General features: G+C 47.4%; 1 protein-coding gene across 1 annotated transcript in view; it reads left to right on the forward strand.

Annotated features, from left to right (window-relative positions):
* Positions 1-25,295, forward strand: part of DNAH9 (dynein axonemal heavy chain 9) — a gene marked incomplete at its 5' end in the record, with an annotated part of 196,859 nt that overhangs the window by 163,185 nt on the left and 8,379 nt on the right. The window contains 5 exons of the mRNA XM_081183892.1: positions 4,378-4,605; positions 18,312-18,503; positions 19,176-19,367; positions 21,014-21,184; positions 24,688-24,870. Of these exons, the coding sequence (XP_081040018.1) occupies positions 4,378-4,605; positions 18,312-18,503; positions 19,176-19,367; positions 21,014-21,184; positions 24,688-24,870 (966 nt within the window). The remainder of the gene's footprint in view (positions 1-4,377; positions 4,606-18,311; positions 18,504-19,175; positions 19,368-21,013; positions 21,185-24,687; positions 24,871-25,295) is intronic.

The following is a 25,295-nucleotide window of genomic DNA, read 5'->3' on the forward strand; positions in this document are numbered from 1 at the left end:
TCTATTGACTTCCATAGTTTAAGTGTAAGGAAGTTATTTCCTCCCACCTCAGCTCCCAATTTAGCTTCGTTGAATGACCCCGGGTTCCAGTATTATCTCCACAACAAGCCTAATTTCATACTCCTCTGTAATATCTCTACTTACTTGCATTTTTCTCTCTACAAAAAGAGCCCCAAATGCTGTAGCCTTATCTCATAGTGGAGTTGATTCAGACCCCCGATTGCTTTGGTTGCCCTTTTTCTGCACCTTTTCCAGCTCTGCAATATACTTTTCTGAGATGCCAGCAAGAACCAATCTGTCTGCCACAGCTGACTGCACAGCGTCTTCAGCAAGGCCTTCCAGTCAGGTATTGGAGGCCTCAAATGTTACGCTTTGATGTTACCCTGCCGATTTGCAGAATGGGTTCCTTCCACCTCTGTGACACACCTTGGGAAGATGGTCCTGGAAAAAGTGTCTGTAAAATGGGGAAGAGAACCTCCTGGTACTTTTACAGTATACCTCTGCTGACTGGTGTGGGAGAGAATCTGTGGTGAACTAAATTGCTGGTTTGTACGGTACTATTTCCAGGAGTTACCATAGCAACGCCTACGTCTTTATGATCCATGTTTTACCTTGTAAGATGTACAAGCTTAAAGATGTTTGGGAGTCTTCCTTTTTTTTAAAGGAAAATTCAAACACCTACACATATTGTTGGTGTGTGTGCGTGTGTGCGTGTGTGTTGTTATCCATCCTTGGACTCTTTCCCAGTCTGTTACATATGCACCCTCGTTCCTTTGATTGCTATATACAATCTGTCTCCCTGACAGGAGCATGCACACATATGCTCACACTCCTACTCACACCCGTAGCGCTGCACAAATGGCAGTTTCAATTTTTGAAAGGTGTGTGTATATGCACATTTTGTCGCAATTTTCAAAACCCAAAGTCCAGAACGGGTGATGAAAATACCTTTACTGAAAAAGCACAAGGTACTTCTGATGAATCATAACATAAACATGGCATCCAGAAGGAGCGCCCTGCATAAAAAAAATGGCAAGGAACTCCTGTGGGTTGCTTCATTACCAAGCCCACCTTTCCATTGCGTGCAGCACATTTCAAGCCTTAGATGGATTAGGAAATCCACTGTGCATTCGGAAATAAGATGAAGGGAGGGAGCATAGCCTTCAGCCTGAAAAACCCTCTTTTCTGAGAACATATCTGAGATTTTAATCCCTCCTCATCCAATAAAAGAAAGCAGCTTTGCAGAATTAAATACCCCCTCAGTTTTGTTGACACTACCCCACCCGCGCTGCAGGGCCTTGAGATAACCCTAGGTCTGGGGCACTGCAAAGGATGCAGAATGTTGGCTAGGCTGCCAACAGCTGCTGCTGCTGCTGTCTCTTGCAGGAGCAATTGGGGAGGACCTTCATGGGGGAAAGTACACCTGCCCACCGCTACACCCCAAGGAGCTGTTGGGAGAACTACTCTTCCTCCTGGAGAAGTTTAGTGATATGGTCCTCTTGCCCGGTTTCTCTGGCTACGAATAGAGTGGAGAATTTTGAGAGGCCATTTGCACACAGCTTTCTGTTTATCAGCTACGGACAGGAAAATAACTTTTGGTGCTTGTGGATCACCACCTTGTCTTTACTGACACAACACTGTGTTGGGGGATAAGACAGAAAGTAAGGGGCTACATATTACAAAGCATTTCTCTTAAAGAAAATAGAATGCTGAAACAACATGATCCCATGCAACTTTACTCCAAAGTGCTGTAAGTCCCACTATCTTCAGCAGAGTTTACTCCCAGGGAAGTGTGTACAGGATTCTAGGCTTATGGGCAAGTTACTAAGACAAAAGTTGGTGAGACTTTTATCATCGGAAGATCTAAATAAAAGGGGCACCCAGCTAGAACAGTTTAATTTTAGGTGGTTTTACTACAAGAGCTTGGTAAAGTCCTTTGCAGCATCATAGGTCTTGTAGCCATTCAGGTTTAGGCCATTATTCTTCTACCAATCAGAACAAGGAAGTTCAGGAAGTTGAATTCTGCAAATTGATGGGCTTGATGCCATTACTGGTGTAAATGTAAAAGTGGCTGTAGTGGGGTTTTGAGATGTCTGTGCATGTATTGCATTTTGAGCAGCGACAAGCTGCAAGAGTAGTCTTGCTATCCAGACAGTATTAATCAGCCACATCTCATCAAGGTAACTGAATAGAAATAAATAAATTAGCACCTAAATGCAATGGGAAGAAAAAGCAACAGCTGTTGCCATATCCTTACAGCAAAAGGTGCAGTCCTGAGACTGCTTATTTACATAACAGCCAAAAGGTTCAATCTCCTAAAGAATCCATCTTCATCATGCTCTGTGGGGAGTGCCTGTTCTCTTCTATCAAATTTTCTCCATAGAAATTGGGGGTCTTTTTACACTATCCTGCTTGTACCAGAATCTCTCATGTCTGTCTGAGTTACTGCATGGAGAGCAGTATAAGGTGCCTGCATTTCAGGGCTCTGTGGGAGCTGTTTTGAAGCTTCGGTTGAAGTGAAGAAGACCTTGCAGTGCTGTCAAATTTCACAGCAGTCTTCCATTTGCTTCATAAATGTTTTCTGTGCTATTCTTCCTGCTCCAGTTGTCTTTAATTGATCCAGTGCACCCAATCCTGGGTTCATGCCCAGGATTCAGTCATGTGAACTGGCTGTGTATCCAAGCAGCGCACATGGCGAAGTACTTTGTAAAACTCTGCTCCTATATGCACTGATTTGTGTGTGCAGCATACACCCACATTTTTACTGAGCCACTGCTGAATATATTTGTGCAGCATTGGATGCTTCCGTGGTGGCATAGCAACATTTGGAGTTTGCATAGGAAAAATTGGTATCCAGGCCTACAAGGAACAAGCTGGTGTTGTATTATGCACACACAGAGAGAGAGAGAGAGAAAGAGAGAGAGAGAAAGAGAGAGAGAGAGAGAGAGAGAGAGAGAGAGAGAGAACGCGCACTACTTTACACTCCACCCATGTGTCAGTGTAATCCCAAGATGGTGAATCAGTAATATGGTTGCTAACCTCTGGAAGGATCTGGGATCACCCTAACTAATTTTGGAGTGTTTGTACCTCTTTTGCTAGATAAGAGCCAGGAATGGTGTCTTTTTCTTTTCCTGTCCAGCTTTCCATTATCATGTTGTTATTTATTTCATTTGCTCTGTGGATACATGTGTTGCACATTCATGCATACTGAGCAGGGGGAGAGGCGGAGAAGTGATATGTGTGTGTGTGGCCACATATGCATTCCTGCACAGTTGCATTATTTTTATTTATTCTGTCTCCCTGGTGCAATACAATGACAATGTTGCAATACAATGACAATATTAAAGTACCAAGAATAAAACAATTAAAACACAGAAAGTGCACAACATTACAATTCACTTGAAAACAACAGATTAACCTCTTATTTATCTTTATGCAAAAACTTAGATCCCAGTTCTCCCTCTCCAACATGGAGTCTTCCAAAGCAGCTTACATAAGTGAGGCAGTCAATAATCACTGCATTTAAATATTAGAACCAGAAATTCAGCAAGCGGATCTCCTGATAGATGTGCTGCATTGTACATTGGACTGTTTCCAAAGCTATCATCTAGAGTTTCTACCCCTTCCATCCCAATTCTCTACTCTATCCAGTTGTTGTTGTTTTGTTTTTTTGTTTTTAAAAATCAAACTTTTAAGTATACAGTATCTGCGGAATGGCAGATATGCCAGCTTGATAATTTATAACAGCAGGTTCCCTATCCTCCTACACGCCCCCACCTTTCTCTTTGCTTTTATGTCTTCATTCATCAATATGGCCTTTGATGAAATCTTTAACAAGAGAGTGACCATCAACTGGCTGTGGGAGGCACAACTAGCCTGAAATTAAGCAGTTTTTTAAAAAAAAAATAAAGGCACCTACACTGTTGTTGAGCACAATGTGAAATGTGATTTTCTGGGAACTGGCTCAGATTTTAAGGGTGAGTTATTTGATTGGAAATTATCAAGCAGTTTCATTTCAGTTATATATACAGGAACTTTGTTTTGTCTGGAAGAAATAGCGTCACTTCACCAGCAGTACATTATTCTAACAAATGGAATAACATCACCCCTAAGAAAACAAACACACTGAGCTGTTTCCTTAATTGCTAGTTATTTGTCCTGATTATTTTGCATTTCAAAGTGTATAAAATCCACATCCTTTTATGTGCAGCTAATGTCTGTGGAAGTGAATTACAGTGTTGACTGTTATTAGGCAAGGTATTTCCTTGTGAAGCGGGGGGGGGGGGACGGGACTGGAGCACATTTCACCTCCTGGAAGGGGTCTGTGTGATGTCTGTTCAAACCAGCTGCAGTAATAACCCCCTCTTCTCCTGCTAGAACATCCACCTGGTGGCCAAGTGGCTGAGTTCCTTGGAGAAGAAGCTAGAGCAGCACAGTGAAGGCAGTCACCCTGCATTTCGTGTCTTCATTAGTGCAGAGCCTGCGGCTTCACCTGAAGGCCACATCATACCACAGGGCATCCTTGAGAACTCCATCAAAATCACCAACGAGCCCCCAACAGGAATGCATGCCAACCTCCACAAGGCTCTGGACAACTTCAACCAGGTATTGGCCCACCATTTCAGGGAGAATCTCCGTGTTCTGCCACAACAGCCAGGAAGGAGATCAGCCTAGCAATTAGCCAATGCACCCAGTGTGGCCTGCATAGTTGTGCACTGGACTGGGAATGGCTTTACAGAGACTCACTGAGACTCAACCGCTGTGTTGTTCTGCTGTGTGTGTCCTTGAGCGTTGCTAATTGGAGCCGGTGTCTGTGTGAACTGGGGAAATTGCTAGTGTACCTTCGCAGTCTCCTTAAAGCTTTTCCTGTACATACTTAGGCATTTTCTTGCATCCCTTAAAATGGTCACTTTGTGCTCGTCACACCATTACTGTGATGGTTTCCCATTGGCAGGGAAACCAGCAAGAACCCTCTGTGCAAGGCTGCTATGCCTTGATTGGCCATCCTGAGAAGGAGGACATGGGAGGGAGTGGGTCCCCTTGCCCATAGGTGTAAGCCAGCACTACCTAGGATGCATGATCTGGGGCTTCACTCCCTTGGTGGAAAGATGTGTGTTGCTGAACTCTGATGATGGGCCTTGCCATTCCATTGCAGTATTCTCCTGGGTAAGAGCTGGAATCTCTGGGCAGGCGCAGTTGGGTGAGGACCAATGCTGGAACTCTGGGTTATTTTGTTTTCATTTACTTTCATTCATAATCCCAAGCTCAGGAGAGAGGAAGGGGTGGAACTTTCAAGATTTCCTCATTCCCATCCTGCCTCTGCAAATCAGATAGTAATTAATGTTCTCGAAATGGCTGGATTCTTACAAAATGTATCTTATTCTCCAAATCCTGCTGTACGTGGGAGCAGTGGCTTCACACCTCATTTGGCTGCTATGAGCTGCTGTTAGAACTAATGCAAGGAGCAGAGTCTCACAAAGAGCTTATTATTGTATCAATTTTATATAAAGACTGTCGTTTGGTATTGCATCAGCATCATGTTGCTGTTTTGGGTTTGCAGCTAGAGAGACATGTGCAGTCAAGTAAGGACAGGGTGCATTTGTCTTAGAGCTGCCTTTCCCTCCCTTTTGCATCCTGACGCTTGGAAAATTTGGGGAAAGAAGTCGATTCCTGCTTCTCTCACTTAGTTACACATTTAAACCCATGTGTCAAGAGGCCATGGATGCCGGCTGGCCCACCTGCTCTCTATTGTCCTGCAATTTGTCATAATGAGCCCAGGTGCACTGGCCATAACTTCAAGCTGCGGGCGTATTCTTTCTCTTTAATTCACGGGGTTAGTTTGAAGATGGCAGTATTGTTGGGCTGAAGGTCAAATACAGAGGAGCCCTTTCTGTTGTTGGATGATTGATTCCATTGAAAGCGTGGTGACCAGATGTAGTAAACAGTAAAAGAATATGCCCTCTGCAGTCATCCAGACTGCAGCACACTATAAGGCAAAGTACAGAAATGGCTAAGATCTGCCACATCTGAAATGCTTAAAACAGGAAAAGATGGGACAAGTGGGATTGTGCTTGCTTATTCTACATAAGTTCTGGAAGCAAGCTTAAATATTTATTTATTGTCAGGGGTTCAGAAGCAGAGACGCAGAGAAGGGAGGAGACAGAGAGCGAGGGGGAGGAATACGAAGGAAAGATGAGTGGGGATGACGAACCGAGATCGCCGAGCTTATCCAGTGAGTCCGAGGATTCCCAGAAGGGAGCGCCAGCAGTCAGAGCAAGGGGGGAAAGCAGGGGGACACCCCAGGAAGAAGGGTCCAGAGAGGAATCAGAGAGCAGCAGTTGGAGATCGGGACCCACGTACCCAGACGGGAACAGCGGGGAGAAAGGGGACCAGATATCGGGTTCCGGAGGCTTTCAGAAGGAGGGAGGGCATGAGTCAGGAGTAGTCACGCCCACCTCGGGGAGCGACGAAACGATCAAGAGGAAGGTTGAGAGTTGGGCGCGCGCGCCAAGTTCAAATGTAGCGGAAGCTGGCGCAGTAAGCAGCCCAGAGAGTGAACCAGGTCCCAAAGCCCGCTGCAAGGAGGCGGAAGGGTCAGGGGGGTCCGCGTCAGAAGAGAGTAGGAAAAAGGAGACCCCGGGGGGCAGAAGGACCCAGAGACGGAGGGAAAGGCGCAGGAGGTGGAGCAAGGCTAGGGTATTAAGCTGGTGTGCTAGAGGCGGAGACTCAGACGGGTCTTCGCCGGTCTGACCTAGAAGAAGTAGGGCTGCATATTGCAGTTTGGAAATGGAAGCTGTAATCCAATAAAGACTCTTTTAACCTGAACGCTGGCTAACGTGGTCCTATGTGAGCTGGGACTGAGTGGCAGCCCTGACAGTAAGACCCGTCTCACATAAGCTTCGGACACCTGATACCTCGCAGCGGAGGCAGAAGCAGCGAGAGGAGGAAATTGGTGTTTGGGAGCGAGCTCACAACGGTTGGCAGAGATGACGGAAGCAGAGAAAATTTCAGCGCTGCAACAGGCAGTGACCCAATTGAACGCGGCGGTACAGGCATCCAAGAAAAGGGAGGAGGATGCGGCAGCCGCCTACAGAGATCTCCACGCCAGGTTTGAAGCATTGGTTAAGCATGGGCAGCCAGGACCCAGACCGGAGGGGGTTGGGTTGGCACGGAGAGCAGGAAGGCTTGTGGCTCACTTCGATGGGAATTTACAACAGTACCCCAATTTTCGAGCAGACGTAATGTGCGCACTGCAACTGCTGGCGAAAGACTTTAGGGATGAGGAAGAGAAAGTGGGGTTTATACTATCCCATTTGCATGGGGATGCTAAAGCGTGGCTACGCAATTTGTGGAGGGATAAAGATCCGGCGCTTCAGAATGCAGATGCCTTTATCAAAGCGATGGATGCGTGCTTTTTATCTACCATTGACGTGGATCTTGCCCGACGGGAGATTCATGGACTGAAACAAGGGAGGGCGAGCGTACGCCAGTATCACGCCCGCTTTTTTGCGCTGGTCAGTGCCTTGGAATGGGACCGGGATTCGCCCCCAGTCAGAGACCTCTTCTGGGAGGGATTAAGCAGTGCTGTTAAAGACGAAATTGCGAGGGGGGAGAGGCCCCGGAGCACGCAGGAGGTGGTCCAAAGGGCGCTGACTGTGGGGGTGAGGCTGGAAGAACGTCCGTGGTGCAGAGACGAAGGACGTGGAGGGCGCGAAGCAGCGAGAAGTTTCTCTTTCGTTCCCAGGGACGCTACGCGTGCGCAATCTACACCTCCGCCAGGAGGGGGAGTGGAACCTATGGAGGTGGGAGGAGCCAGGGCTCAGTCAGCTACCAGAGCCCCTGCACCGGCGGCAGTCAAGACTAAACCTCCTAGAGGGACCAGGAAGTGTTATATATGCGACAGCTCTCAACACTTGGCGAAAGAGTGTCCCCAGAGGAGCTCCAAGCACACTGCAGCCTCCGCAACGGTGAAAGCGGCCACGCAACACAGCGAACACCAGCAGGGAAACGACGATGTCTGGCTGGAGACAGAGGCACTGGGGCCCAGCCAGACGCATCACTGAAGCAGTCCCCAGCGATCTTGCAACCCACAGACCCCCTCCCACCCAAACCAGTAGTGCAACTCACAGCATCTCTCCAGCTGCCCGATGGCGTCACTATCGAAGTCCCGCTTTCTGTGGATTCTGGAAGCAACGCAGACTTTATAGCACAGGATTTTGTGGAGCAGCACGCTATACAGCTATTGCCGGCCACTCTGCCCCTGCAAGTCGTCACAGTGGATGGCAGAGAGTTGCTGGGGGGGCAGGTGGTGAAGCAAACGCCGCCAATGGTGATGCGCCTTGGCAACCACAGGGAAGTCATCAGTTTTAACGTCACACGACTGTCGGACACACCCATTGTGTTGGGCATGAGTTGGCTGGACAGGCACAGTCCGACACTGGCTTGGTACCAGCGACAGCTGATCTTCGGCTCCTCTTACTGCGCAGAACACTGCATCCTGCACGGACAGGAGGGAGAGGAGGAGGAATCACAACTGCAGTTGGGAACGTTGCAAGCAGTCCCCCACAAATACGCAGACTTTCTGGAGGTCTTCTGCGAGAAGGAGGCAGACAAGTTACCACCGCACAGGCAATATGACTGCAAGATTGACCTCCTACCAGGGGCGACGCTACCGAAGGGGAGGCTGTATTCCATGTCTGAGGATGAACTACAGGAACTCAAACAGTTCATAGATCACAATTTGGAGCGCGGTTTCATCCGGGAGTCCAGGGCAGTAGGGGGCAGTCCTGTTTTCTTTGTGAAGAAGAAGGACACGCCCCAAAAGAGGCTGGTGGTGGATTTTCGCCTCTTGAACAAGATGACCAAGCCCTCTGATTTCCCCATGCCCAGGATTGACGACCTACTGGCGACGGTGCGCAAGGGACGCGTGTTTACCAAGTTGGACCTGCGAGGGGCGTACAATCTCATCCGCATGAGGGAGGGCGATGAGTGGAAGACAGCCATGTTCACGCCTCTGGGAACCTACGAGTACAGAGTGATGCCGTTTGGATTGCAAAACGGTTCTCACTGTTTTCAAGCTTTCATGCATCATGTGTTGGCGGGACTCCTCTACAAGAAGTGCGTCTGCTTTCTGGATGACATCCTGATATTCTCCGAGTCGCAGCAAGCGCATGACCAAGACGTTCGGGAGGTGCTGGAGAGGTTGCAGCAGCATAGACTGTACGCCAAACTGGAGAAGTGCCAGTTCGACACGACGGAGGTGGATTTCTTGGGTTACAAGTTGTCGGACAAGGGGCTAGCCATGGACAGCGCCAAGGTGCGAGCGGTGTTGGATTGGAAGAGCCCACGCAACCGGAAGGAGGTCCAGCGGTTTGTCGGCTTCGCCAACTTCTATCGCAAGTTTATCAAAGGGTTCGCGATGCAGACGGCGGCTATTACGGACACGCTAAGCTCCAAGAAAAAGAAATTCATCTGGACGGAGCAGGCAGAGCAGTCCTTTCAGGCACTCAAGCGTCTCTTCGCGTCGGAAGAGCAACTGCTGCATATCGACCCCAGCAGACCGATGCGGGTAGAGACAGACGCGTCCGATAGAGCAGTGGGAGCTGTCCTGCTGCAGAGGGACCCACAGGGGGTCTGGAGACCAGGAGCGTTCTACTCCAGAAAGCTCAGCAAGTCGGAGCAGAACTACACCATCTGGGACAGGGAGTTGCTTGCCATTCATGCAGCATTCAAAGCATGGAGGCACTTCCTGATCGGCGCCAAGCACACGGTGCAGGTCTGCACGGACCACAAGAATCTGGAGCACTGGCGCACGGCGAAGTTCCTGAACCAGAGGCAGATACGTTGGGCGGAGTTCTTTGCTGACTTCGATTTCCGAATAGAGTACGTCCCAGGCGACACCAACATCATGGCGGATGCACTGTCCCGAAAACCGCAATACCTCGAAGAGGCGACGCCAGCGGCAGCCATGCACATCTTCGCGCCAACAGCGTGGGCGTGCGCTTCAGCCACAGTAGACCTGGAGGCGGTGCGGCGGGCGTTGCAGGACGACTCATTCGCGCAGGCGAAGATGGCCGAGGTGCACAAGGGCACGGCAAAGAGCGACGAGTTCCAGATACGGGACGGCTTGCTCTTACGTAAAGGGGCCATCTACGTGCCTGGAGATGAACTTCGCGCCAAGGTACTGCAGCAGTTGCACGACGCACCCACGGCCGGGCACTTTGGCACGGAAAAAACGGTGGAATTAGTCGCAAGGGACTTTTGGTGGCCCAGACTGAGAGGGGAAGTCGCGGACTACGTCGCGAGGTGCGACACCTGCCAGAGGGCCAAGCCGGTGCACAAACCACCGGCGGGACTGCTCGAACCGCTGCAAACGCCGTTTGAACCGTGGGAGAGGGTGGCCCTGGACTTTGTCACGGATCTACCCAGCTCGAGAGGCAAGACGGCTGTACTAGTGGTGGTGGACTTGTTCACCAAGATGGCACACTTCATACCGTGTGCGAAGGTGGCCACGGCAGAACAAACAGCCAAACTGTTCATAGATCACGTGTTCAAAGTGCACGGGCTGCCGCGGTCTATACTGTCCGACCGCGGTCGCCAGTTCATCTCGAATTTCTGGCAGAAGCTGATGGGCTTCCTGAACGTCAAAATCAACCTGACATCAGCGAGACACCCGCAGACCAACGGGCAAGCGGAGAGGGTCAATGCCATCATGCAGCAGTACCTGAGATGCTATGCCAATCAACAGCCTGCGACGTGGGTGGATTACCTGCCGCTCGCCGAGTTCGCCTACAACAACACGAAGCACGTGTCCACAGGGGTGACACCGTTCTTCGCCAACAATGGGAGGAATCCCAGAACCTTCCCGGGACTGGACAGAGTGGGGGAAGGGGAACCGCAGACGGCGGACGCTTTCGCGTCTGAGTTGCAGGAGGTCCACGATCAACTCCGACGGCAGCTGGAGCTAGCGAAGCACGCATACAAGGTGCAAGCGGACAAGCACAGGCGGGTTGGCGAAGAGATCCGAGTGGGAGACTGGGTCTGGTTGGCAGCCCACGCAGTGCCGACCAGATCGTTAGCCAAAAAGAAGTTGGGGCACAAGCAACTCGGTCCATACCAAGTCGAAGCGCAGATCAACCCAGTAGCTTTCAGGCTGGTGCTCCCGGAGGGTTCCAGGATGCATCCGGTGTTCCACAGGTCGGTGCTCACTCCCTACAGGACACCTCACAGGTTCCAGGAACCAGGAACGGCACCGAGTCCGTCTCAGGAGCGGTCGGAGGCGGGAAGATTGCCACAGCAGGACCCCATCAACGAAGTCACGGAGATTTTGGACTCCAGATGGGGGGAAGAAGGAGTGGAATACCTCCTAGCCAGGGAGGGCACCCGGGCTAGTGCTAATAGCTGGGTGCCAGACTACGCTTTGGAGGAACCCCTGCTCAAGGACGAGTTTCATGCCCTTTTCCCACACAGACCCATGCCAGCAGGCTTCTTCGACGACTGGTTGTTCACGCCCACACTTTCCTCCAGCACGTTCCATGGCTTCGACTCGGACGGGGAGCCCGCACAGCGCACACATTCCTCAGAGGGGTCACCGGAGGGTTCGGCGTCCGACACCTCGTATTGGTGGGACGATCGGCCAGAGGAGCAGTGGCGCCGGAGGTGGCTGGAGATGCCAGGTCAAGCGACCGACGCAGAGACTGACATGGACGTGTGCGGGGAGGATCTCGGTTTCGAGCACGGCGGCACTGAAATGGAGGCGGAGCAGCTCACCGTTGACGAACGCGAGGAGGAAGACTCGGAGGTCTTCAGTTGGCGGCCAGCAACGAGGAGCGAACTGTATCCGGCATTCACTCCTGTGATGATGGAGCACCCTGCAACCACCCTTGAAAGTGGGGAGGGGGGAAGGGGGGGCTTCGAGGGGGGGATGGATGTCAGGGGTTCAGAAGCAGAGACGCAGAGAAGGGAGGAGACAGAGAGCGAGGGGGAGGAATACGAAGGAAAGATGAGTGGGGATGACGAACCGAGATCGCCGAGCTTATCCAGTGAGTCCGAGGATTCCCAGAAGGGAGCGCCAGCAGTCAGAGCAAGGGGGGAAAGCAGGGGGACACCCCAGGAAGAAGGGTCCAGAGAGGAATCAGAGAGCAGCAGTTGGAGATCGGGACCCACGTACCCAGACGGGAACAGCGGGGAGAAAGGGGACCAGATATCGGGTTCCGGAGGCTTTCAGAAGGAGGGAGGGCATGAGTCAGGAGTAGTCACGCCCACCTCGGGGAGCGACGAAACGATCAAGAGGAAGGTTGAGAGTTGGGCGCGCGCGCCAAGTTCAAATGTAGCGGAAGCTGGCGCAGTAAGCAGCCCAGAGAGTGAACCAGGTCCCAAAGCCCGCCGCAAGGAGGCGGAAGGGTCAGGGGGGTCCGCGTCAGAAGAGAGTAGGAAAAAGGAGACCCCGGGGGACAGAAGGACCCAGAGACGGAGGGAAAGGCGCAGGAGGTGGAGCAAGGCTAGGGTATTAAGCTGGTGTGCTAGAGGCGGAGACTCAGACGGGTCTTCGCCGGTCTGACCTAGAAGAAGTAGGGCTGCATATTGCAGTTTGGAAATGGAAGCTGTAATCCAATAAAGACTCTTTTAACCTGAACGCTGGCTAACGTGGTCCTATGTGAGCTGGGACTGAGTGGCAGCCCTGACATTTATGTTTGGGATATTTTTAGTTGTGGTTCTCATCAGATGTAAAGCATTTTGAAAAAATTAAAATGTTATTTACTTGGCCTGATAATAATACCGTATTGGCCCGAATATAAGCCACACCCAAATAGAAGCCGCACCTTTAAAATTCAGGGGTTGGGGGGTGGGGTGGAGAAAAAAAGACAATACCTGAATGTAAGGCGTTCCCTGAAAATTCCACAGGCACTCACACCCATTCCATTTTACCATATGTCTGTTTCAGCAGTGATATCATAAAAGCCAGTTTTTGTAAGGTCGCTGTTGATTTAAAGCAGAGTCCCGTGCCCAGCGGAAGGATGAGGAGTACGTGCTGCATACTCTATATTGCTTTTATTTACACGTTCAAAGCTGATATATTACAGAAAGACATCTTGCCTCTGCCGGAGCAGAAAAAGCATCCTCTCTCCTCAACAGCTTGGAGAGAATCACACAGTGAAAAACAGGAAACCAGTGTACGTCACATCCAGCCTCCCTTTCCCGTGAGAAACTCCAACAGTACAGACTGTGGAATGTAAACACCTGTCTCGTGACAAGCCCTTTCGCTGCACAGTGGAGGAAAGCAGAAACCAACATCCTCCCCCTTTCTGTGAACATCACTGGGCAGCGTGTTCGTACAATATCAGTACAAACCCAACTTCTGCACATAGGTACAGTGTTGATCCCTTGATACAATCTTGGACAATACATCAGCAGGAATTTCATTACCTGGCATATAGGACACCGTTACGAGTCCCTTCTGAATACATTCCCTAGCATGCTGCAACTTTAATTGCAAGTGCTTCGTGCTTTGCTTACAACCTTCAGACTTCAGCAAAGCCAAACATGCTTTGTTGTCCTGGTAAACCTGGATTGGACATTTGACAGGAATTTTCATATCTTTGCACAATTGTACTAACCATTCACAATCCTTAAGTGAATAAGACAGTGCATTCAGTTCAGCTTCACAAGTACTTATGCTAACTGTTGTTTGCTTCTTGCATGACCAATCAAACAGACCCTGATTGTACATGTAGCAAACTCCAGACGTACTTTTCCTGTCTGTAGTGTCACTTCCAAAACTTGCATCTGCAAATATCTCAAGACCACCAGACTTCTGATTGTTAAATCTCAGTCTGTAATGCATAGTGCCTTTCAAATACCGCGCTATGCGTTTCAGAGCTTTCCAATCCTTGACACTAGGATTGTTGACTTGTCTGCTTAGCAAATTACAGCTAACAGCAATGTCTGGTCTTGAACATCTGGCAATGAAGTTTAGCTTGCCTAGCACACTTCTGTACAGTGTAGTGTCAGAAAATGCTTCTTCAGTGTCATCTACCTGATAACCTGTTGTCATCGGTGTGTCTACAGGGTTAGCATCCATCAGGTTTAGTTTGCTTAACACATCAGCAATTTTCCGTGACTGGTGTACTAGAATGTTACCATCTTGATTTCTCTCTATTTCCAGAGATAGGTAGTTGTTTACCTCACCAAGATCTTTCATGTCAAAGTGCTCTTTCAGTTGAGCTAGGGCGTTATTGTACATTGCGACATCTTTCCAAAAGAATAATAAATCATCAACATAAAACAAACAGTACAGTTTCTTTTGCCCCTCCTCTTTGACAAATACACATGGATCAGCTTTCCCTTGCTGAAAACCTAGAGAAAACAATACTTCAGTGAGTTTTGTGTGCCAACACCGTGCACTTTGTTTGAGACCATAAAGGGATTTCTTCAGAGCACAAACAAATCCCTGTTTTACCTGTACGCCATCTGGTGGAAGCATATAAAGTGATTCATCCAGAGATCCGTACAGAAAAGCTGTATTAATATCATGGTGACTAATGTGCAGATTTTCCTCTGCAGCTAGCTTGAGCATAAGCCTAATGCTCTCATATCTCACTGTGGGTGAGTAGGTCTCGTGATAGTCTTCACCTGGTACCTGTGCAAAACCTCTGGCTACCAATCTGGCTTTGTGTCTGACTATCTTGCCATTTTGATCTGTCTTCGCTTTGAAGACCCATTTGCTTCCAAGCAGTTTCATTCCTGGAACTATTGGAACTAGTTCCCATGTTTTGTTCCTTTCTAAGGAATCAAGCTCAGCCTTCATGGCATTTAACCATGGCTCAGCTTCCTTTGAATCCAAACCCTGGATTTCTTGGAAACTTGAAGGTTCAAATACCTTCTTGGAGCTTTTAACAGCTGTTACTGCTATCGTAGCAAACTCATCAGCAAATCTCTTTGGAGGTTTGCCTTTTGTGGCTCTTTGTGACCTGCGAATTAGCCTTAAGTCTTCAACACTCTCCTCTTCCTTCTTAGGAGAAAAACGACCTATTGTGAACAATGGTTCCTCCAATTCTTGATCAGAGCTTTCAGAGGGTCGCATAGAGGCTTTCGCACTCTTGAAATCCTCTGAATCACCCGATTCAGTTTCAGATTCAGACTCAGAACCTTCATCAGTGGGTTGTTGTGGTTGCTTTTGACTATCCTCAGTCTCATCACCGTCATCAGGATAACATTGGAAAATTCCCACATTCTCCCCCCACTTTGCATTGTATTCAACACTTCTCGTGAGCTTAATTGTCTTAGAGTCAGTCATCATTATTCTGTAAGACCCTTTCTGATAACCTAGAAAGATACCATGCAATCCACGCTTGTCTAACTTGGAGTTTTGTGGTGAGCGAACCCACATGTCCGAACCAAAAATTTTCATGTGTTTGATGTATGGCTTCTTGCCAAACATCTTCTCATAGGGGGTACAACCAATCGCTGAAGATAACCTGCGATTGTAACTGTAAACAAAACACGAGAGAGCTTCAGCCCAATAACTCTCTGGAAGATTGGCATCATGCAGCAAGGTTTTTAACCCTTGAAGCAATGTCTGATTTGCCCGTTCTGCAAGTCCATTCTGCCATGGCGAGCGAGGACTAGACAAATCGTGTTGAATTCCTTTCTCAGTCAGAAAAGCTTCAAACTGCTGAGAAGTGAATTCTCCCCCGCGATCACTGAAAAGAGTCTTTATCTTCTTACCATGCACATTTTCTAACCAAGCACAGAATTCCTTGAACCTAGGAAAAGCCTCTGATTTCTGCTTGAGATTGTACACAAAAATATATCTAGAAAATGATGCATCAATGAGAACCATGAAGTACCTATTTCCACCCAAAGAGGGCGCTAGTGGTCCAACCAAATCTGCATGAACAACCTGGTATGGTTCCGTAGCTTGCCTACTAGACACCTTACCTTTCGCAGCCATTTTCACCTTGTTTGCTGCGCATGCCTTGCACTTCATGTGGTACTTGCAGGGTTTAATAGTCATACCTTCAACCAAGGCAGGCATTTTAGATACTGCCTCAAAATGCAAATGACCAAATTTTCTATGAAAATCATGAATACATTCTGCATGCAAACTTTTGTTAGAACCTGCAATGCAACAAGTGTCACCCTTTTCAACATCATCATAATACAAAACAAACAAACGATCAACATATTCAGCATGCAATACATAATCATTTTTCTTTGTGATGATGCACTTCTTGTTCTTGAAGGACACGTCAATGTTCCGCTCATTCAGCTGTCCAACGCTGAGCAGATTATGTTTGGCGTCTGGCACGTAAAGCACATTCTGTATCGATAAGTCCAAACTGTGAAGAACAACAGTTCCGTAGCCTTTACTGGGAATAGTGTGGTCATCCGCCTGGTGAATCGCACCTTCCTGCGGTGTAAAAGACACAAATAGTCTCTTATCGTTGCACATGTGGTGAGTTGCCGCTGAATCAACAACGAAGAAAGATCTAGACGTCTTCTGGACCTCTGCAACCTTTGGAGTGAAGCGTGAAACCATAGCCTTGTGCTGCGTTGTCCTAGACACCGGACCTTTGCCTTTGCCTCGGCCTTTTCCACGCGATGAGCTTTCGCTGCGCTGCTCTGTCTTGGCCCTGGGATATTTGCATTCCCTCTTCATATGGCCTAGACGTCCACAAGAGTAGCATTTCACTGCCTTCAAAGCAATGGCGCCATCTGGTGGTTCCACTGCACTAAGGGACGACGTCTGTGAAGACTCCCCTTTGCCCATGCAGCTAGCACCCCGGCGATTCGCTTCATTTAAAATCACGGCAGTTACATAGTCCACTGTCAGCTGAGCGGTTGGTTGCACAGCAATCTGGGTTGCAACAGACTCCCAACCTGAACCCAAAGATTGTAGTATCATGAAAGAATACACAGCCTCTGGAAAGTTGAGTCCTCTCTGTTGCAGCTCATGTCTCAGATTTTGCATCTCCATCAGATGTAAACGCACATCTCCATCTTCAGCAAGAGCCATATTATGCAGCTTGTTAAAGTAAAACATAGTAGATCCAGCTTCTGTCCTTAAGTGAGCCTCTCTCAAAGCGTCCCAAATTTCTCTGGCTGAGGTCTTATCACGCAATAGACAGAGCTCTTCTGGGGATACTATCAATGTAAGCGTTCCCCTAGCTTTCGAATCCTTAGCTTCCCATGCATCTGTAACTGGAACTGGGGGGGTTTCTGTAATCACCTCAAACAAACCCTCTTTCCGCAGAATTGCCTCTGCATACAGAATCCAGTCGGCATAATTTTTCTTGTTGAGCTTAGGAATCCCACAAGCATCCTGAAGGGCCATCATGAATCTGGCATTAGCCTTCAGCGTCATATATGCTGCTTTAAATCTTGCTGCGTCACTGCTGCAGCTGCTTCATTCCAAAAGCGCACTTAAAAGTTACTTTCGATTTCCCCAGCATAGTAACTTGAGCCTGGGAGCCTTTTGCCTATTCCCGGCAAAAACGGCTTTAAAAGTTCAAAGCCCAGCCATAAAGTCATTAACTAGAAGCTGGCAGGCTGCCCGGAGCAGTAGCACATACCTCATCAATCACTTTTACGCGCAGAGCAGATTCCGTTCCGATCTGTCCCTCTGCATACCGATCCTTTGCCGGCACTCCGATTCGACTTCTGGAGCCCATAACCACGTGTTGATTTAAAGCAGAGTCCCGTGCCCAGCGGAAGGATGAGGAGTACGTGCTGCATACTCTATATTGCCTCTCTCCTCAACAGCTTGGAGAGAATCACACAGTGAAAAACAGGAAACCAGTGTACGTCACATCCAGCCTCCCTTTCCCGTGAGAAACCCCAACAGTACAGACTGTGGAATGTAAACACCTGTCTCGTGACAAGCCCTTTCGCTGCACAGTGGAGGAAAGCAGAAACCAACTTTAACTTTAACTTTTCACGGTCAGAATTTGGTAAAAAAGTGAGGCTTATATTCAGGCCAATACCGTATCCCTCTCAAAGTAGAAAAACTTAATTGGATTACAAATAGGCTATGTCCTAAAAAAATAGAATCCATTAAAATGGATTAATGAAGAGGTATAATTCTGGTAAGTCTAGGAAGTCAACTCTGACCCTCTTATAACCTCTCACACAAATAAATCTAACATAATTTTTTTGGGGGGGGGGTACTTGGATAACCCAAGTCCAATGCTCCAGTGTGTATTTGTGTTTGGTAAATCTGCAGTTCATGAGACCCTTGCTGAGGACCTAGCGTGGTGCTTACCAAGAAAACACCTATTTCTCTCTCTCCCCCCCCTGCTTTTGCCTTGCAGGACACCCTGGAGATGTGTGCCCGTGAGAATGAATTTAAGAGCATCCTTTTTTCCCTCTGCTACTTTCATGCTGTGGTAGCTGAAAGACGCAAGTTTGGGCCGCAGGGCTGGAATCGTTCATACCCCTTTAACACTGGGGACTTGACCATTTCAGTCAACGTTCTGTACAATTACTTGGAGGCTAGTTCAAAGGTGAGCGGCGTCATATCTTTCATACATTAAATAATGAAACCTGTTCTTGGGTCTTTAATAGATTTATCAGTGGCTTTTTTTGGTTTTGGGGACTAATCTACTACTGTAGCTCCAAGCAAAGGGCACATATTTCACTTTACAATCCCCATTCCAATGAACTTTTGTTTCTGGCCTGTGTGTGTCTCCACCATGGCATTTCTGAGAAAATATTTGGAAGTGTTTGGCTGCCAAGATAAATGTGTTCAGTCTAGGGAACCGGGAAAATCCTTGTTTTAAGTAGCAATCCTCCCACCCTTTCTCCCTTTCCCTCACCATACATATACACATATACACACAGTCTGTTCTGCAGTCTGGGCTTCTCTGAGCGACTCTCTTGTGTACAGCATGGAGCGGTTTTAACTGCTGTGTTACATTAAATTTGTTAGAAAAAATGTAACTAGTGACATGAAAGCATTTCCTGAGACTTAAGGTTTAAAAGGGTGCATGGTGACTGCGCTCCTAGGAAGCAGCACCTCCTGCAACCTGTAGCCTGTGATTAGTCAAAATGGTTGCATGCTGCCTCTGGGATGGTGCTTTTAATTACCAGGTGCTGGGGAACAACAGCAGTTGCCTTCCTGTGGGAAACAGGACTAGGTTGGCCTTTGGTCTGATCTGGTGCCTATTGTTGTTTAGGTTCCCTATGACGATTTGCGATATCTCTTTGGAGAGATCATGTATGGAGGACACATCACAGATGACTGGGACAGACGTCTCTGCAAGACCTACTTGGAAGAGTTCATCAAGCCTGAAATGTTGGAGGGAGAATTCTTGCTGGCCCCAGGATTTCCCCTCCCAGGGAACATGGATTACAACAGCTATCACCAGGTATCCCTGCTGAACACTATTTATTTATTTGTTTGTTTGTTTGTTTTTCTGGTGGGTGGTTCTTTTTCAGCCAGTTGTTCACAATCTCCCCCAAAGAGCCCACTCTAATGATAAAGGTGACAGTGCACCTTGCACTCTTTCAGTTCATTCATTAATAGAAATTATTATTTTGCCGACCACAGCAGACCTGATGGAAAGCTGCACCTGTTTGCTCGAAAGCATTTCTGAGGCTGCAATCCTAACCCTGTACACACTTACTTGGGAATCAGTCCTGCCGAACTTAGTGGAGCTTATTTCAGAGGGAACAAGTAGAGGATAGCACTGTGACACACTTTGACAGTGCTGTTCATTATATTATTAATACTTTTGTTTATATAGTGCTTCCTTCAGTATGCTCAGGGACACTTTTTATCTTAAGGTTTTATGAGAAAACCTCTGGATCTTCAAGGGCTGTTTAAGCTTCTGTTGGGCAGGGAGGGGGAGGTGCTAGCAACAGGATATGAAGAGCAAGTCTTGTTTTATTTTAGAAGAAAATAAGTGAACTTATGAGCACTTGTTGACAGTGGTGCTCCCAAGCTTGAGGTAGCCCAGGGCAAGATGTGCACCAGAAGTTCCTCTGACTGCTCTGCCACCCTGCTTTCTCTTCTCCATGTGCTGCCCTGGTTGCTCATTTCCCCACCTACCCTTCCGCACCCACCCTGGAATAGAAGAAAGAGATGCCCTTTTCTTCCTTTCTCCCCCTCAAAACGAAGGAAAGAAAAAAGCAACCCATTCCAGCTGTGACACCTAATGCCTAGTCAGTCCCTTTCCACCCATCACTTAACAGGGGGTATGAAGGGGTCGGTTTGCTCTGTAGCGCATTCAAATACACCCCTGTGTAAAAAGTTGTTTTTTTCAAAAGGAAGCAAAAGTTGTTGCAGTGACAGGTGCATTTTGAGGCTCTTGTTTTCTGCCCCAAAGTTCAGCGCTAACAGTGCCACTGTTCATCATCCATTTCCTAAAGATAAAAGTAAAGGGACCTCTGACCATTAGGTCCAGTCGTGACCGACTCTGGGGTTGCAGCGCTCATCTCGCTTTATTGGCCGAGGGAGCCGGCATACAGCTTCCGGGTCATGTGGCCAGCATGACTAAGCCGCTTCTGGCAAACCAGAGCAGCACACGGAAACGCCGTTTACCTTCCCGCTGGAGCGGTACCTATTTATCTACTTGCACTTTGATGTGCTTTCGAACTGCTAGGTTGGCAGGAGCAGGGACTGAGCAATGGGAGCTCACCTCATTGCGGGGATTCGAACCGCTGACCTTCTAATCAGCAAGTCCTAGGCTCTGTGGTTTAACCCACAGCGCCACCCGCGTCCCATCCATTTCCTAGCTATAAGCTAAAACCGTTGCATCCAAAGGGCACACCAAACCAAGTTAAGAATTGGCTTCTTATTGGAAATTTGTAGCAAGGTTTGGGTATAACAGCTGCAAACCTTGGTTGGTCTGAGGCTGGTCTGATTTTTAATGCAGCGTACCTGCAGCTCTAATGTTGGCTTCCTAATGGCCCACTAGCACTACAAACGAATCAGAGGCATGTGTCCTGTTAGTAGTATTGTGTGAGATGCCTGAAACCCTGCTGATAATCCTGATGTGATTTTGCTGCCCAGTATATAGACAGTACGTTGCCTGCTGAGTCTCCGTACCTTTATGGCCTCCACCCCAATGCAGAAATTGGATTCTTGACCCAAACCTCAGAAAAGCTCTTCCGCACTGTTTTGGAGCTGCAGCCCCGGGACACCAGCCTTGGAGAAGGTTCAGGGGCCACCCGGGAAGAGAAGGTGAGTCAACAGCAGATAGACAGTGCTTGATTTAGTTTCAGCCTGAATCCTGTTCAGTTTATGGGCAGTTCATACAGCCCAGTTAGCTTTTGCTAGGCAGTATGAACTGCCGTTATTGATTCCAAGGGAGGTCCTGGAACTGTACAGTTCCAGTACAATATCCACAGTGTTGTGGGCATTGTAGAAATAAATGGCTTATGACCTCTGCTGTCATTCAAAATTAATAATGGTGGACATACACCATGGTTCTCATACAGAGGGACCAATACAATCCATTACATGCCTAGATTTGACTTCCTCCTAGAGATTTAAGAGGGAGACCATCCAGACAGTGGCGCCTCCCCTTTCTAGTTCGTAGTCGCAGTGTGCAACCCAGGAGGATGTCTTGGAAAAATCAGGCAGCTGCCATACAGATTACAGAACTCTCTTTGGGTGATATGGATTCACATCCCCACTTGGCCATGAAGCTCACAAGGTGATCTTGGGCCAGTCACTGCCTTTCAGCCTCACCTTCAGCCTCACAGGGTTTTTGTGTGAAAAAGAGAGCGAATTTATGATATCTGGGTTTGAGGACTGAAGAAAATATTGGTTTATAGAAAGTGGAATTGTTGGGTGTTGTTTTGGTGTGGATGTTCTTTTCTATATATAGCGGACAGACAAAGAATCAGAAGTTTTTTCCCATATTTTTTTTACTACTTTCATTCCCCCCTTTTTTTATTTCATTTCCCCCTCCCTCCCCCCTTTTTGGTTTGAGTTTTTATTTAGATTAGTTTATTAGATATTTGATATTAACCTTTGTATATTTTCTTTCAAACTTTAATAAAATTTATTGGGGGGGGAACCTACATTACAGGGTTGTTGTGGGGATTAAATGAGGAGGAAGGGGAAAACCACCTGTTCCACCTTGAGCCCCATGGAGAAAAAGGTGGGATTTAAATACTACTACTACTACTACTACTACTACTACTACTACTACTAATAATAATAATAATAAAAAATAATAGATGATGGGTATACAAGAGCTGGAATATCCTAGATTAAGATCAACAAGGGAGATTTGGAGCGTGCAGTTGACTACTCTTTTTTCCAATAAACTCTGACGCCTTCTTTACATAGTTTAAATCTGTAGAAGACTTCTTAGTAACAATAAAAACAAAAATACCTATTTCCTCATGTTCTCTTAAGGGAAACATTTACTTCATTAAAACTCCAGTACGTGCCTATAAGGTACAGGAAGGTCAATATTAAAAAGTTGGTTTATGAACACTTTTTTCTGGCTGCAATTCATAGACAGTTGAAGATCAGCCCCATTATTTCCTCCTCTTTACACTCAGAGGCTAAGATTAAAATGGTTAATCCCAATCTTGGGTTAATTAATTTTTGCATTTGTTGCTGCCAAGGCTGATCATCGTCTTGGCTTTCAAGTTCCTGTACACGTGGCTTCTTTTTCTAGGACCATGGCCAGAACCAGACACATGGCCTGGGCCTTTTGGTTAACTACTCAAGCGAATGCCTCACTCCGAGTGAAATAAGATCAAGTGTTCTGACATATTAAAAGGAAGAATGTGAATTGGCTGGCAGATTCCCTGCAATCCAGGCTTCATTTTTGTGCCTGTGATTTTATGGGTTATTGCAAGTAGGATGCACACTTAACGTCATGGAGCAGAGAGACCTGAACCCATGGAAACAATTTCACCCTTGGGGAGGTGCAGCCCCACCCTCCACAATAAATGCCAGTGGTCTTGTTGCAATTACCTTTTTCTTCCCTCGGAATTTCTCTGCTGTTTCACCAGGAGAAGGGCCTCCAAATTTGAAATTCATTTTAAGTAAAATGTGGCAACAGTTAGGAGTGTGCTCAGCCTTCCTAAGAATTTTTCCCAGGCTTAGAGAAACTCTTTTGGCTTCCCTCTAAATGATTTTGCCTTTTATGGCTTAAGGAAGAACCCCAACTGTTACTTCATATTTTGCTTAAATGCTGGTGATAATTCTATTCGCCAGCTTACAGCAAAGGGAATCCTTGGAGTGTGCCAACTTACCTGCTGACCAAGATCTTTCTGATGTTAAGTGCTCCTCTTTTACTGCCCAGGAATCTTAACCCTTCTCCAGTTGTGGATGGAAATCTACCAGGGAAAATGTCTGCAGAGCAAGTTACTTTTAATTTTGGTGCAGAAAGGAAACTACTATCCCTTCTGGTATACATGGACACCCTCTGAATCTGGCAGGAGTAAAGCTTCTGATAGAATTGATGGTTTGTGGCCAATAGATCAGATTGATTGGCAGGTGACAGAGAAGACAAGGGAATACAATATAATGCTTTGAAGAAAGGACCGAAGGTCATTCTATACATTTTAAATGATTTAGTGGCTTAAATGTATTAATATCTGCCGTCTCATGAGATGATGTTCCAAACTCTGGTGACCATGCTGCTGAGCTGAGCTGCAGGGAGACCTTGGGAGCTGACAGACTTTTCTTGTCTTGTTTACAATGTGCTGAGATAGTTCACCTTAAAATTCCATTTAAAATAATCTCCTGCATTTGTCAATAATACATGAATAAAATTGCTCATAAACGGTGCAATACAGTATGCTCCACTGTTTGATTTTTACTTTTATAGCTTCATCCATCTCACTGAACCAGCCCAACCTCAGAATGAGGCACACGGGAAAATGGGAAGGGGGGGGGGAGAAAGAAAGAAAAGGAGAGGAGAAGAGTGAGCTCCTGCATAATATGTGGCCATTTCTAAATCATCTCTGTAAAAAGAGCCACTTTGAATGCTTGTAGGTATTTAGAATGTAATAGCCCATTTGGATGGGTTGATTTAGAGGAGCCAGGTTCATGTCGGCTCAGCTTTATCTTCAGCAGGTGCAGGTTAACTTTCACAAGGCAGCAATGAATAGTTGATTATCTTCCCTGACTTCTGCAAGCAGTGGAGGCTGGTCCAGTAGGGAGAATGGGACACTGCCTCACCAACTTCTGCCCATAGCCATCCCCCACTGTCCTGCCTTCTTAATTACAGTGGTACCTCTGGATGTGAATGGGATCTGTTCCAGAGCCCCGTTTGCATCCTGAGTAGAGTGTAACCAGCGTCTGCGTGTGCGCGGGTCATGATTCGCCACTACTGTGCATGCGTGTGATGTCATTTTGAGCATCTGCGCATTCACGAGCGGCGAAACCCAGAAGTAACACACTCCGTTACTTCCAGGTTGCCACGGAGTGTAACCTGAAAATGCTCAATCTGAAGCACATTTAACCTGAGGAATGACTGTACATCAGTCCAGAGCATAGGACTGCCCGTCACCTTCTTCTTCCTTAGTCTCAGTGTTGCTCTTACAGAACTCAGCAAGGAGGAAGGAGGAGACAAAATTTGAATTTGTTGTCTCTGGCTGCCAGTGACTCTGGGTCAACCGCTTTTGGTCTACCTGCCTTTCACCTTACCTGTCCCAATGGGCCCCAGCTACCACTTTCTGCAATAAAATTTCAGTAACCCTCCTTTTGGTATGCAGGTGAAGGCGCTGCTGGATGATATCCTGGAGAAGCTAACTGATGAGTTTAACATTCCTGAGCTGATGGCCAAGGTGGAAGAGAGGACCCCATACATTGTTGTTGCATTCCAGGAATGTGAGCGTATGAACCTCCTTACTAGTGAAATCAGGAGGTCGCTGCGAGAACTTGACCTGGGGCTCAAGGTAGAGGCTCTTTGTTGTGTAACATTGAGTGTGAAAATGGGCGAGTGACCCAGTTATATGTTGCAGCCCTCCAGTCTGGGATGAGTGTCCTGTGTAACTAAATTTTACGTCCTGAAAGGGAACTTGGTATACAAGGATGCATAAACCGCAAAAAGTAGGCAAATAAGTTGTAACATCAGTGGGTGATATCAGATGCTGGTCATACATAAGTTAGTACTGAAGTCCATTAATTTCAATAGGTCTACTCTGAGGTATGACTTAGTTGGGTACCCACCCACTATTGTTAAAAAGATACCAAATGATAAGGTACTGCCAGTGGAACTAAATGATGGACAAGCTCAGAATATAAAACGTAACATGTAATCGAAACAATATAAACTCCAAGAAGTTAGCAGCTAGTAATTTGGCTGCTGATTTCCAGGGGG

Source organism: Podarcis bocagei (assembly GCF_964188305.1).
Source record: "Podarcis bocagei genome assembly, chromosome: 2".
Classification (NCBI taxonomy): domain Eukaryota; kingdom Metazoa; phylum Chordata; class Lepidosauria; order Squamata; family Lacertidae; genus Podarcis; species Podarcis bocagei.